We start from the raw sequence: 12,264 nt of genomic DNA on the forward strand, positions 1-12,264 counted from the left end.
GTAGGTGGGGCAGGGGAGTTATTAGCCCAAAAAAGGATTACTTTTAAACCAGAACGTCTTCTTTTGGAAAGACAAGGGTCTTTCATCACGCACATTGTTTCTTTTCCTTTGGGGGTGGGGACAGAGGTAGACCACGTGACAGGCTACCGTAGAGGTGCTTGGCCAGACAATTCCTGACTGGTTCATTAAGATATTTCTCGGAGAAGTTGAAACCAATTCAATTAAATTAAGTCTAACTTTGATATCATGGGCTTTAGCTCATGTACCTTGGGGAGGGAAAGAAGAGCAGAGTAAAAGGGCGCAGCCAGACCTTGGGAATCTGAGCTGTGTCTTCGGCCTGGGAACCTCCTTTGAGGGGGCTGTTTCCCCTCAGTGTGAGGCAAGAGAGAATCAGAAGATCAGAGACAAGATTAGTCTGACTCAAGCAGCCTGAGTAGATAAGAGATAGTCACATGCAAGAGGAAGTTCTTCAAAAAATGTGTTTTTTTTTTAAGTAGTAGTCAGGGTTCTAAGGTTTGGTTCTATCTGCCAGTCCTGTGTCCTGTGTATCATCTTTCAACTTGCTGGTTTACAACGGTCCCCTCTGGGTGTCAGTAGCTCAGGACAGGCCTGGGGAGCCTCTCTTCCAATAGTCCCAGCCACAAACTGGACCCATGGATCTTTTTCCCGTGAGGAGTCCTCATTCTTACTAAGCCCTGATCCAAAGGAAAAGTGAACAGAGACCCAGATTTCAGCTCTAGAACCAGCTGCCTCTGCTTTTTGCCAGGTAAGGTTACTAGGGGGAGGGGTGACAGTGAGGAGCTGGAATGGTGGGACTGGGGAGAGCCATAGGGGCCCCCTGGGGGCCTGTGAGAGCACCCATAGAGCAGGGGCTGACAGCTCCAGAAGAGATGGGAGAGAGGCATGGTGATGGGGCCTTGGCTGCCTTCCTTGCCATTTACCTGAGAATCTATTTCCTTGTGGAGAGTGAAGTCAGAGGCTCTTCTTCACACCTGCAAAATAGTCTCAGTGACCCCTTCTCTCTGGACTGTCCTAAGCTGCAAACAGAGTCTTGGGAAATTGGTAAGAGGAAGAGGGTAAGAGAGTTAGAAACACTTCTGGAACAATCCTCAAACTTTGGGACTCTTTAGATAGGCAAATGAGATAAACTATTTGGTTTCTGAGACTGGTGTGCAGAAAGCAGGACTGGATCCATCTTCTCCAGAAGAGCCCCAGAGAGGAAAAGCACTGAGGGCAAGCCTTTAGCGGGTGGGAGAAGAGGGAGGGTAGAAACGGCCTCCAGGGTTCCAGCTAACCCAGCTTCAGCTCATTCTGGGGTAATACCCAGAACAGAGGTTCTCAAAATATTGAAACGCAGGTTAGCTCCATCAAAATCACATGGGCAACATTTATGATGACGACTTTTCTACCCTCTGTCCACGATTCAGCATCAAGTATCAGAGATCTGCATTTGTATCTAAAAAGCACCCTCCAGTACTCCTTAGACCTGCTTAAAAAGAAATCATAAACCTGGAGGCTTATAAAACACTAATGCCTCAGAAACCCAGGGCGAACAATCACAAATGTCCTGCCACCTTGCCCCTCGTTAATGCCACTCCCCACGGAGCACAGCGCACCTGGCTGATCCAGGGAGCAGTGGTGCAGTCATGTTTTCTTCTATGTTATGAAGAGCTGAGCAGCATTTCCTGTGCCCCGTGCTTCATTAGCACATTGGTGGTGCTGCTTCCTGTCATTGAGTCTCTGTTTCCATTCTCTTTGCTTTGGGGGTTGGGGAAGACGAGCTTCCCACAGAGCCTCTCTGGCCTCTTGGCAGTTTCCACCTCTGAGCTCCTGACACTTCCACCAGAAGGCAGAGATATGGCTTCCACCTGAATCACTGCTCGGGAGCCCCACACCCAGGCAAGCTCTGCCCTCCTGCAGTGGGCATTGTAGCCACATCCAGGTAGAACCAAATCTATTGGTTTTGTAGTTGGGGTCAACTCAGCCTGACATTTCAGGGGTAGATACAAAGTAAGGAGTTTGTTGGGGGAAAGAAAATTCTAGAAGGAAAGATTGGAAGTTTAAAAACCAACAGACGTTTTTGTCTCTGCGTGAAGGACTTTGGTGAATAAAGATTTAAGAAGAAGAAATTTTGAGAGTAAAATGTTCTGCATGAGGGAGTGTTTGGAAGACTTGGAGACCAGGAGGGTTTCTGTCATTCTTACTACGAGAAAAAAAATGGGGGGTGGTTCCTACCACAAAGGGTTATATGTAAAATACAAACTAGTTTTGCCTTTTCTCTTGGGAGTCAGCAGCTTAGGAAAATCCAGAAGAAGTGGCAGCCATGCTGGCTAGCTGACGGTGATTAGAGGCTTACGAGGAGAGGCCAAAGCCCAAGAAGTTCCTGTGTCAATGGATGTCATTACCCCAACTCTTTCTCAAATCAGAGGGAGGACTTCGGAGCCTGGCACTCTGCAGGTAACTCCCGGCAGGCTGGACAGGTGAGTGGCTCTGGGTGGTGACCTGCACCCTTCCCCGAATTACAGAGGGCCCTGGTCTACAGTGGAAGGTTGCCACCCCTCACAACCAGGTTCAGGTCCACTGAGACCATCAGACTTTAGGCTCAGAGATGTTTGCTCAGAACTGCTCAAAGGAAAGGAATAGATGTTGAGGAGAAAAAGGACAGGAAAAGATGTGACAATACAGGATTTTCTTAGAGCTAGCTGCCTGGCCTGGTTGGATTTCTCACCTCTCTCTGGCCTTGATCTCTGTCCTCAATCTTTCCTATCTCAAGTGCCTCCACTTGCTCCTCAGAAAAGTACTAGGTCCCACAATGATGAAAACAAAAGGCCCGCTTTTTCCAAAGATATGTTTTTAGGTCCTAAAAACTTGCTATGAATGAAAAATGTAATTGTGGATATGATAAAGGGATGTCTTTAGGACATAAAATCTCATAGGACTAATTGCCAGTATCAATGCATGCTCTATCTTTACTTTCAATATCTTCCCAACTAAATTAGAAGTCCATCAGCCGTCAAAACTTTAGGAACACTGGTATAATACCTTTCAGTGCTATAATAACAGTACAAGTCAATAATAATAATTTAAAATCAAAATCACTGTACTTTGGGAAATAAATGTTATTACCATGACAAGCACATGCCACTTGCTGATGGACAGGGGCACTGATGGGGAATGAATTCATAAAGTCAGAATCCTGGATTTCCACTCCCTCCAAAGAAAGCAGTTTTTGTATTTATTCATTTGTTTATGAATTCACTCATTCACTTAACAAATATTTATCAGGCCCTTACTATTCCAGGTACTGGATGAACATAATAGACAAGTCCATGACTTCCTGGAGTTTATACTCAAATGGTGGAGTCAGATATAAACAGATAAACAAATGAACATACAATATAATGTCAGTCATAAACCCTATGAAGGAAACCCAGAGCAGAGTAAGGGAACTAAGAATAAGATGTAGTCAGGGAAGACCTGTTTGAGGAGGTGACATTTCAGAAGAGTCCTGAGTTAGACGAGGAACTGAACCATGCAGATACCTGGGAGAGAGCAGAAGGTCTGAGATAAGACTGTGCTTTGCATTCTTTGCATAGCAAGGAATCCTGGCAGTCAAAGTCAGAGGGAAAGTGGTAGGAAAGGAAGTAGGAGGTAGGAAGAGGCCAGAACATAAGGTGACATGAGGTCCTGACTGGATTGGGACTATGGATGTTACCCCAGGTGTGATAAGTCATGGAGGGGCGCAATCTGATTTACTGTTTAGAGGATCATGCTGGCTCATGTGTGAAGACAGTATGTTGGGGATGAGAGTGAAAGCAAGAAGACCCATTAGGAAGGTTATTGCAAAGGCTGATGTGGAACACACAGCGACTTAGGCCAGGTGGTGTCAGTGGAGGGCTGAGAGGTAACTAGGTTTGGGATAGATGCCCAGCATTGAACAACAGAATTTGCTGGTTGAGTAGGAATGGGACATGAAGGAAAGAGAGCAGTCAGGGATGATTTTAGATGGAACTGCTAGGTGATGGGAAACACCAGAGGAGGAGCAGGCTTATGGGAGGAGAACAGGAGTTATTTCAGAGAGATTTGGTTTGAGATAACTGTGGAAATCTTGTGGAAATGCCCAGTACAAGGTTGGATAAACAAGACGAGAACTCAGGAGAACAAAAACCTTCCCTGGTAGATGACCTGGTTTCTAATATTTGGGGGTGTGCCAGGTGTGCTAGTAAGTCCTTCTGTAACCTCAAATGGCTGCTTGCTGTTAAAACAGGCAACAAAGAGCGCTAACCCCATCCCAGCCAGGAAACTGCAACTGGCATGGAACTTGCTCACTGCATTTGTGTTGGTTAAATTCCACAGCACAGAGTGTTGCTCAGAGACCAGCTTCACAAGTTGGGGCTGTGAAGATCACTCAAGAGTACACAAGGTGGACTCTGTCACAGCTGCCACTCCCTAATTGTAAATTGGGTAATCCTTTCCTTTTTGAAAGACAGGGAGCCTAGGTCTGGAACAAGGGGAAGCAAGGGAAGATGAACTTGCTTTTCCAAGTTTGGAGGCCAATGCGATGCAGTGAAAAGAGCATGCCCTTTGGGCCCAAACATTCCATCTTTGATCCTTCCCACCTGTGCAATGTTTGCTATGTTACTTTACCTGAGTCTAAATCTCAGGTTCTGGGGCCACAGAGAGAGAGACAGGATTGTTGTAAAGATTAAATAAGTTTCACTTTCAAAATCCTGGCATCCAATAAGCATTCACACTGGAGAGTTCCTTCCCCTGTATCCACTTTCCCTCTGTCCATGAAGAGATGACCCTCTCTTACCACACAGCCCACCCCAGCTTGGCCTTTCTTCACCAGGCTCCCATGGCAAATCCTCAGGCTCTAACTCCCGAGGGAAGCATCTTCTCCAGCCTCTCCATCCTCCCTGGCTGGGGCATGACACTCAGTTTTCCTCACAGAGATAAAGACCAGAGCAGCAGCATCATTTCTGGGTTTGCGGGGCTCCTCACCATCCTCCTAGTCATCGCAGTTCTCTGCATCCTGTGGAACTGGAATAAACGGAAGAAGCGTGAGTCCCCTGTTTGTCAAAGTTCAGACAGGCTATGGCCAATAATCTAGCCTGGCATTTTAAGCCCAGTTTCTTCTCCGGGAATAAACTACTGCACCAAGGAGTCCTCCATTCTTCTCTGACATACTGGTTCTTGTCTCCCTCAAGATCTTAAGCTGTGGCTCCAGAAGGCTGAGTGCTGATTGGAGTTCTGTTTTGAAAGTCTTTGTACATTTATCTAGTACCCCTGGGCACTTGTTTTCTCTTTCTGCAGTTGAGTTCCCTGTTCCTAGAGCTCCAATGGAATTTGTCAAGTCTGAACTTTTTATGATGCAGGGTGCTGGTGGGGAACACTTTCAGGGACCGTGCCATCCCCAAGAACCCCCTCTCTCTCACTGCCACGCAGGGCGAGATCCTAACCTGCGAGTTACCAACATGTTCTTGCTGACTCTGCTTCGATCCAGACGACGAGCCAAAAATATTTATGACCTCTTGCCCCGGACTCAAGAAGAACTAGGTAGGTTCCTCTTTCTAATCAATAGAATCAAGACATATGGGACTTCTACCCCCAAAATGCAACTCTTGCCACCTGGAAGCAACTTTCTCTAAACTTCCAGAACTTTCTGCCCTTCAGTCAGGAAGCATGGTGAATAATGGGATAGATAAACTTTAAGATGCAAGTCCAGTGGGAAGCCTAGAAAGCTCTAAAAAGGGAGCAGGGGGTTGTCTGGGTTTGGGATTTGGTTTTTTCCTGATGTTAAGGTAGCAGAGGACAGATGGGTATGTCCAGGGATGGAGAAGGCCTTCCCAAGGAGAACATGTCTGCCAGTATTACAGGCAGGAAGGGTTCATACCAGGAGCTTCCCTCCCAATCCCCTACCCCTGTGCTAGTGTTCTCTGGTATTATAGGGCTGAGGAGGCCTCCAGGTCTCAGACTGCATCATCCTTATAGCTTTTACCCTCTCACCAGAGAACACCAGCCTCCAAGCACCAGACACCCACTTCACCCTCTATGCAGGGAGAGTGCAGGCTGAAGCTAGGGCTGGCTAACTCACATCAGAATTTGTTCTCTGTCCTTTCAGGGAGACATCAGTCAAGGAGTATCCGTATTTTCAGTATTGAGAGCCTCCGCTCCAGAAACTCTGACAGCCCTCATTCTGGGCATGTGGTAAGAGTCACACAAAATGACCAGCCCTTTGGGGGAAAATTACTTGTCTGTGGCAGGACTCAGGTGAAAGAGTTGTAGGTCTCAGATCTTGTGTCACTGCAAACAAACAGCATGTCCGTTGGCACTCATCCTTACAGCCCTGTTAATAAATCAGAAGACCAGCCTCAGGACCTCCCTACTAACCATGGAGAAAATTTAAATTAAGAAAGATATGAGCAAGTGCTTGGGATTTTAAGAAGGGCACCAGGGACCTGGCTGGTGTGGCTCAGTTGGTTAGAACATTCGACTCTAGGTCAGGGCACATACCTAGGTTGTAGGTCCAATACTCTGAGGACGCACAGAAGACAACCAATCAATGTTTCTCTCACATCAATGTTTCTCTCTCTTTTCTTCTCTCCCTCTTCTCTCTCTAAAATCAATGAAAAAAATGTCCTTGGGTTGGGGTGAAAAAGAAGAAGAAGAAGGAGAAGAAGAAGAAGAAGAAGAAGAAGAAGGGCATCAGGGCAGGAGTCCTCCAGGATAGTATGTTAGAATTGCAATGAGTCCTTTTAGCAAAGGACATGATGCTTATTCAAATCAGTATGGTCCTCTTCAAAGCAATTGCCTCAGGAGGGTCACAGATATTCCAGCATTGCTATTGGTGCTCAAAACAGACTTAAAACCCTGCTTTAGGAATTACTTCTGGGGCTTGTGTCAAATTATTTTAATTATACTCAACAGCAGAAATAGTCATAGGTCATTGAGCACTATAGCTGGAGTAGGAAGTGTTTGATCAGAAGGGGACTCCTTTGAGGTTACAGAGAGAGTATTACAACTGGTAACAATAGCCTCACATGCCTTCTGCTATGGCTCTGATGGTAGCCCCCATGAAGTACCCCCCCAGCTAGGGCAGAGGCACAGGGACAACTGAGGGACTGCTTCACTTGTTAAAGAACCAGTCGCTTTGGTTTTATGATCATCTTGAGTAAATGCAGTCCTGCTGCTGACGGTGATTCTGTTGTTTCCCAGCCTCTCTTGACCATGTGGCAACCTCCCTGTCGCCACCTTTGCTACCTCCTCCTTGTGCATGTCCCATCTTTGGACTTCACTGACACATGGCAGGGAAAAGAAAAGTCCTCCGCCAAGTCTACTTGCAGGACTTGGTGGGTCCTGAGGGAGTTCTGCATATAGAGCTTGGATCCCAAACTGACTTCAGTCCACAAATAAAATACAGTTAGCTTAGACTCTGTAGTGTTTGAAGAACATTTGAGCCAGTTGCCAACATTTAAAAATCTAAAAGCTTTCACATTAAAGTCCAGGTGGCCCGCTTTTCTTGAAAATTCAGAAGTTCTGGAAATATTAGACAAGCATCCCTAATGGCCATAGTCAGCTGCCTCTTTAATAATAACAACAAACATTTTAGTGTTTTCTCTGTGCCAGGAGCAATTCTAAACACTTCACATGTAGTAACCCATTTACTTCTCACAGAAACTTTAAAATATAGGTATTATAATTATTCCCATTTTATAAGTTATGAAACTAAAGCACAGAGAATTTAGGTAACTTTCCCAGACTCAGAACAGAGTGGTGAGGCCAGGATTTTCGCCCTGGGTCTGAGCCTGTCTTTACCTTTATGCTCAATGCTCTACTACCCTTCAGTGTGCTCGGAGGTGGCAGGCTCTCTCCAGTTTACAACATTTCCCTCCACTCACCATTGAAACCCCACATCGTAGCCAAAAAACAGTTTCAATTTATCATCACATTTACACAGTTGCTTTCCCTAAATTCTGCCCATTTTGTTCATACTTTCCTACCATCTAAAGCCCTGCATTGGGAGACCCCTGATTAAGAGCTATTCTCCACAATGGAGAACTGAGTGAAGGAACAATCAGTTAACAGTCCTGGGTGGGAAGAAGAAAGGCTTTGTCTATGTTTCTTCTTCTATCCTGTCACTGGCCTTCTCTTCTTGCTCATAGCCCTCTCAAGCAGGCAATGTCTTCCAGGAGCACAGAGCCCAGACTCACACTGTGCGAATCTATGACAATGCCAGCTGGCCCCAGATGTGTGGGAACCTCACTCCCTCAGCACACTACGTCAACATCAGAGCACCTGGAGACCACCCAAGCATCTCTTCAGAGGACTCAAGAGATTATGTCAATGTCCCCACAGCAGAAGAGATTGCTGAAACTCTAGCTTCTCCCAACAACCCCCCTGGGAACCTCTTTATCCTTCCAGTTGCCCCAGAGCTGGAACTTACTGAGGAAGGAGACAAGGGCTGTGCCAATGTCAGTGACAGCACTAGTTTTTGGTCTCTGGGAACTGAGAATAATGATCCACTCAGTGATGAGGAAGGTTCTTCTCAGACCTCAAATGACTATGTCAACATGGCAGAGTTGGATCTTAGGGCCATCCAGAGGAAGCAGCCCCAGGTGTCTTTTCAGTACTGCAGAGATTATGAAAATGTCCCACCACCAGATCCCAATGGAAGCCAGTGTCAGGAAGAAGAAGTGACAACCTCAAACACAAACCATGAAGAGGGCAGGACAGACGATGAAGGGACCCACATCCAATTTGTCATGCAATCAAGGAGGTTCCTGGATTTAGGGGATTATGTGATTTATCAGCCATCTGCACAGACTGAGGACAGTCAGGTGAAACATGAAGAAGAGGTGTCAGATGAGGACTCTAATGACTACGACACTGTGCTTGTTGTCAAGTCGGGAGGCGGGGACTCTGGGGAAGAACCAGACACACAGACACATGGCTCCTTCCTGATTAATTAAGACCCACCCACCCATCCAGCTGGAAAGCCACACATAGTCTAGCCTGAGGGATGAGGGGAAGACCCTTGACCATCCTCGTTTCCGTGGATTCATTTGGTTAGGCTAAAAAGAGGCTGAGAAGGAGTAGGGAGTTAAGTGGCTCACAAAAGCAGAGGTTTGGGAAAGCCACAAAAAAATTCTTTTCAAATAGGGTACCATTATCTCTCATACCAACCTAAGAATGTTTCCTAAAACTGCTTTTTATGACTATTAACAGATGAGAAAGAAAGAGAGAACTTGAGTGCACAGTGGAAATATAAAGTAGTCTAAAATTATTATCTTCACTAATACTAGCAGGCTTCAAAGCAAAAATTCAGATTATTTTGTAATCCAGGCAGAGGCCAATAGGAAGAGAGAAGTCAGAGTAGGGGAGGGGGCCAGTTTCCACTTTAAAATGAGGATGGACAACTAAAGCTGGAGATGTGGAACAATAGGAACTCTCACTCACTGCTGATGGGATTGCAAAGCATGAGATTCAGTTTGGAAAACTATTTGGCAATTTCTCTAAATATACACTTATATTACATAGCCATTTCACTATTAGGTATTTACACAAGTGAATTGAAAACTTGTCTTCACACACACAAACCATACAAGACTATTTATAGTAGCTTTATTCACATTTGTCAAAACCTAAAAATAACTCAGATGTCTTTCAACAAGTGAATGGGTAAACTGCAGTATATTTATACAATGACTATCTATACCCAACAGTAAAAAAGAAATGAACTGTCGATTCATGCAACAACATGGACAAATCTTAAATGCATTTTTCTAAGTGAAAGAAGCTAGACCTAAACCTCTACCTACTGTATGACTCCATTTATATGACATCTGGAAAAGGCAAAGCTATAGGGACAAAGAACAGATTAATGGTTGGCAAGTCTGAGGAAAGGGGACAGGGAGTTCACTACCAAGAAATGTTTGGGGTAATGGAGCTGTTCTGTATGGTACTGTGATGGTGCACACATACTCTATGCATATGTCAAAATGTAAAAAAAAAAAACTGTATAGCATACAGAGTACTTTTATTACATGCAAATTAAAAATATTAACCAGGCTGTCAGGGGAACACATGCTGAAATGCATATTGTGATACATGGGTCTAACTGTCTTACAACTATATGACATAACTTCAGTGAAGAGAAAGAGCTGCCCTAATTAACTTTGGAAAATAATGTTTTTACTTGCAACTAAGATGAAGACACAAAGAACTCTAGGAAAACACTGCACTCTAGTTGGTAAATTTGTATTTCACAGGAGTGTAGGTTAGCTATTCTGAAACTACTTGAAGTGTATACTAAAGTTAAACAAGTAAGTAAATAAGTATATTACAGATGAGGAGCCACAGGTTTCTTACTGTCAGAGAAAGAAGTAACAAATAAGCAAGTAGCAAAGGCTCCAGTTAACTTTGTGGTGCTGGATTAAAGTTGGCAGTACAGTTTGAACTCATATTCATATATATATGAATAGATACAAAAATCAATATAGATGTGTATATACATAGGTGAATATTCATACATTTCTTAGCTTTGCCACTAGAGGGCATAGATGGTATGACTCCCCAATAGCAATGAACACACTTAGCGCTCAGAACTTGGCTTCTAAATATCATCCTCCAGTAAACGGAACCAGAGCTCCTTGGAGAAAGGACTATTTCTAGGGCTGGGGCAAAGAAAACTAAAGGAGAGTGGTAAGAAAAGATGAGAGCATGTTCAAAGGAGCTAACTGAAAGAGCTCCCTAATGCAAAGCTAGAACAGTTTGAGAAATAAAAATAAGTAATTATAAAATAAATTTATAACCCAAAGAATAAAAGAAATATCCATAATTGATATCCATACCAATAGTCAAATAGACAAAGTGAGAAAAAAGGATCAGTCTTCCTTACAGATAAATCACAAACAATAAATGCAGAAGAAATGAATGAAAAAGAAAACCACCATCAAGACCACAAAATAATTGCTGTGGGTAAGTCTGGATGAATGTTAAAATTAGTGGGTGACACTTTAGGGAGAAATAAGATAGTTTCATATCCTCAAAGACTCTTCCCCAAAATACTGACTACTGTAATGATTTTAACACACATGTCCACAAATTATTTGATACTCCCCCTGGAACTTAATTCCCCTCTCTTTCAGTGTGGGCTGGATCTAGTGACTATTTTCTAACAAACAGAATCTAAAATGGGGGGGAAAAGTAAATTGAGAGTGGAGAAACTTGGCAGACACCATCTAGACCACATGATCAAGGATAACTCACTGGTAATAAGTCATTTTGCTATATGATTGAGGAAAAGGATACTTCATCTCTATGGTATTTTCTAAAATCTAAAATCCATTCTTATCATGAGAAAAAAAACAGAAAACCCAAATTGTATAACATCCTACAAATACCAGAGCAGAGCTCTTAAAGGTGCCATGAAACACAAAACAGTTGAGAAACTGTCAGATGGAGGATGCTGATGAGAAAGGATACCTGATGAGGATACCTGATGAGAAAGTAGAGCATGGCACCTGGATTTACATCCTGGGGCAGAAAAAGAATATTAGCAGGAAAAAAATTATGAAATTCCAAAAAAGCTATATCTTAGTTACCAGTAGTATATTAATGTGAGTTTTTTTAATTTTGAGGAATATGCCATGGTATGGAAGATGTTAACATTGGGGGAAGGGGGGGAAGGGTATACAGGAACTCTACTGTCTTTGCAACTCTTCTATAAATGATTTCTAAATAATAATTTTAAAGCATGGATAAAACTGGGAGTAAAGGCAAAAGGATCATCCCACTTAAATAAGTGTGCCTTTGTTTCTTATTTGGCAAAATGGCTGTAATATAAAGCACATGCTGGTGTAATACTTCTGGGTGTTTGTTTTCCGAATTGTTTGGCTAGCATATACGCTCAGACTCCCCTATCAATCTGCATCCTTTTGCTTGCTGCATCATTAAGTCAAGCATATTTTGACTTAAATAGAGTTAAGTCCTTTGCATTCACCTTGGCTCTCAGCACAGGGACCAAGATAAAGGTAGTTATTGATAATCGTTGATTGATGATGTGGGTTCAGGACACCTACTTATACCATAAAATGTCAAGGAAAGTTTTTCTGTTGTTCAGGAATCAAGACTGAAGCCTAAAGCTGAGTAGTAAAGGTATGAAACAGCCCACATTCTGAGGTCAGAGTGCCACCAGCTGTCAGGAGTCAGCCAGTTCCCCTCAGGGCTTACTGAGGTTGGGAAAATTAGTTATACTTGATA

At 43.7% G+C, this 12,264-nt stretch overlaps 1 protein-coding gene across 3 annotated transcripts; it reads left to right on the forward strand.

Annotated features, from left to right (window-relative positions):
• The first annotated feature begins 528 nt into the window (after positions 1-528).
• On the forward strand, positions 529-11,865 carry LAX1 (lymphocyte transmembrane adaptor 1). Of its 3 annotated transcripts, none has more exons than XM_045841342.1 (6): positions 529-766; positions 2,292-2,480; positions 4,954-5,063; positions 5,449-5,559; positions 6,125-6,210; positions 8,166-11,865. In XM_045841342.1, exons 2-6 carry the CDS (start codon positions 2,392-2,394, stop codon positions 8,970-8,972), a joined length of 1,203 nt encoding a protein of 400 aa, XP_045697298.1. In that variant the 5' UTR covers positions 529-766; positions 2,292-2,391; the 3' UTR covers positions 8,973-11,865. The 3 variants fall into 3 exon arrangements, with proteins under 3 accessions (XP_045697298.1, XP_045697299.1, XP_045697300.1); XM_045841343.1 differs by having other exon boundaries at positions 8,193-11,865; XM_045841344.1 differs by lacking the exons at positions 529-766; positions 4,954-5,063 and having other exon boundaries at positions 2,407-2,480.
• The last annotated feature ends 399 nt before the right edge of the window (positions 11,866-12,264 follow it).

This window comes from Phyllostomus hastatus, unplaced genomic scaffold (genome assembly GCF_019186645.2).
Source record: "Phyllostomus hastatus isolate PE091 unplaced genomic scaffold, TTU_PhHast_1.1 phas_contig_36, whole genome shotgun sequence".
Taxonomy (NCBI): domain Eukaryota; kingdom Metazoa; phylum Chordata; class Mammalia; order Chiroptera; family Phyllostomidae; genus Phyllostomus; species Phyllostomus hastatus.

Bases quoted from the DNA above. Each gene is read 5' to 3' on its own strand.
- LAX1 (XM_045841342.1), top strand. From the start codon at position 2,392: ATGGATGTCATTACCCCAACTCTTTCTCAAATCAGAGGGAGGACTTCG. The intron at 5,560-6,124 runs GTAGGTTCCTCT...CTGTCCTTTCAG, and splicing joins CCGGACTCAAGAAGAACTAG to GGAGACATCAGTCAAGGAGT. The intron at 6,211-8,165 runs GTAAGAGTCACA...TCTTGCTCATAG, and splicing joins GCCCTCATTCTGGGCATGTG to CCCTCTCAAGCAGGCAATGT.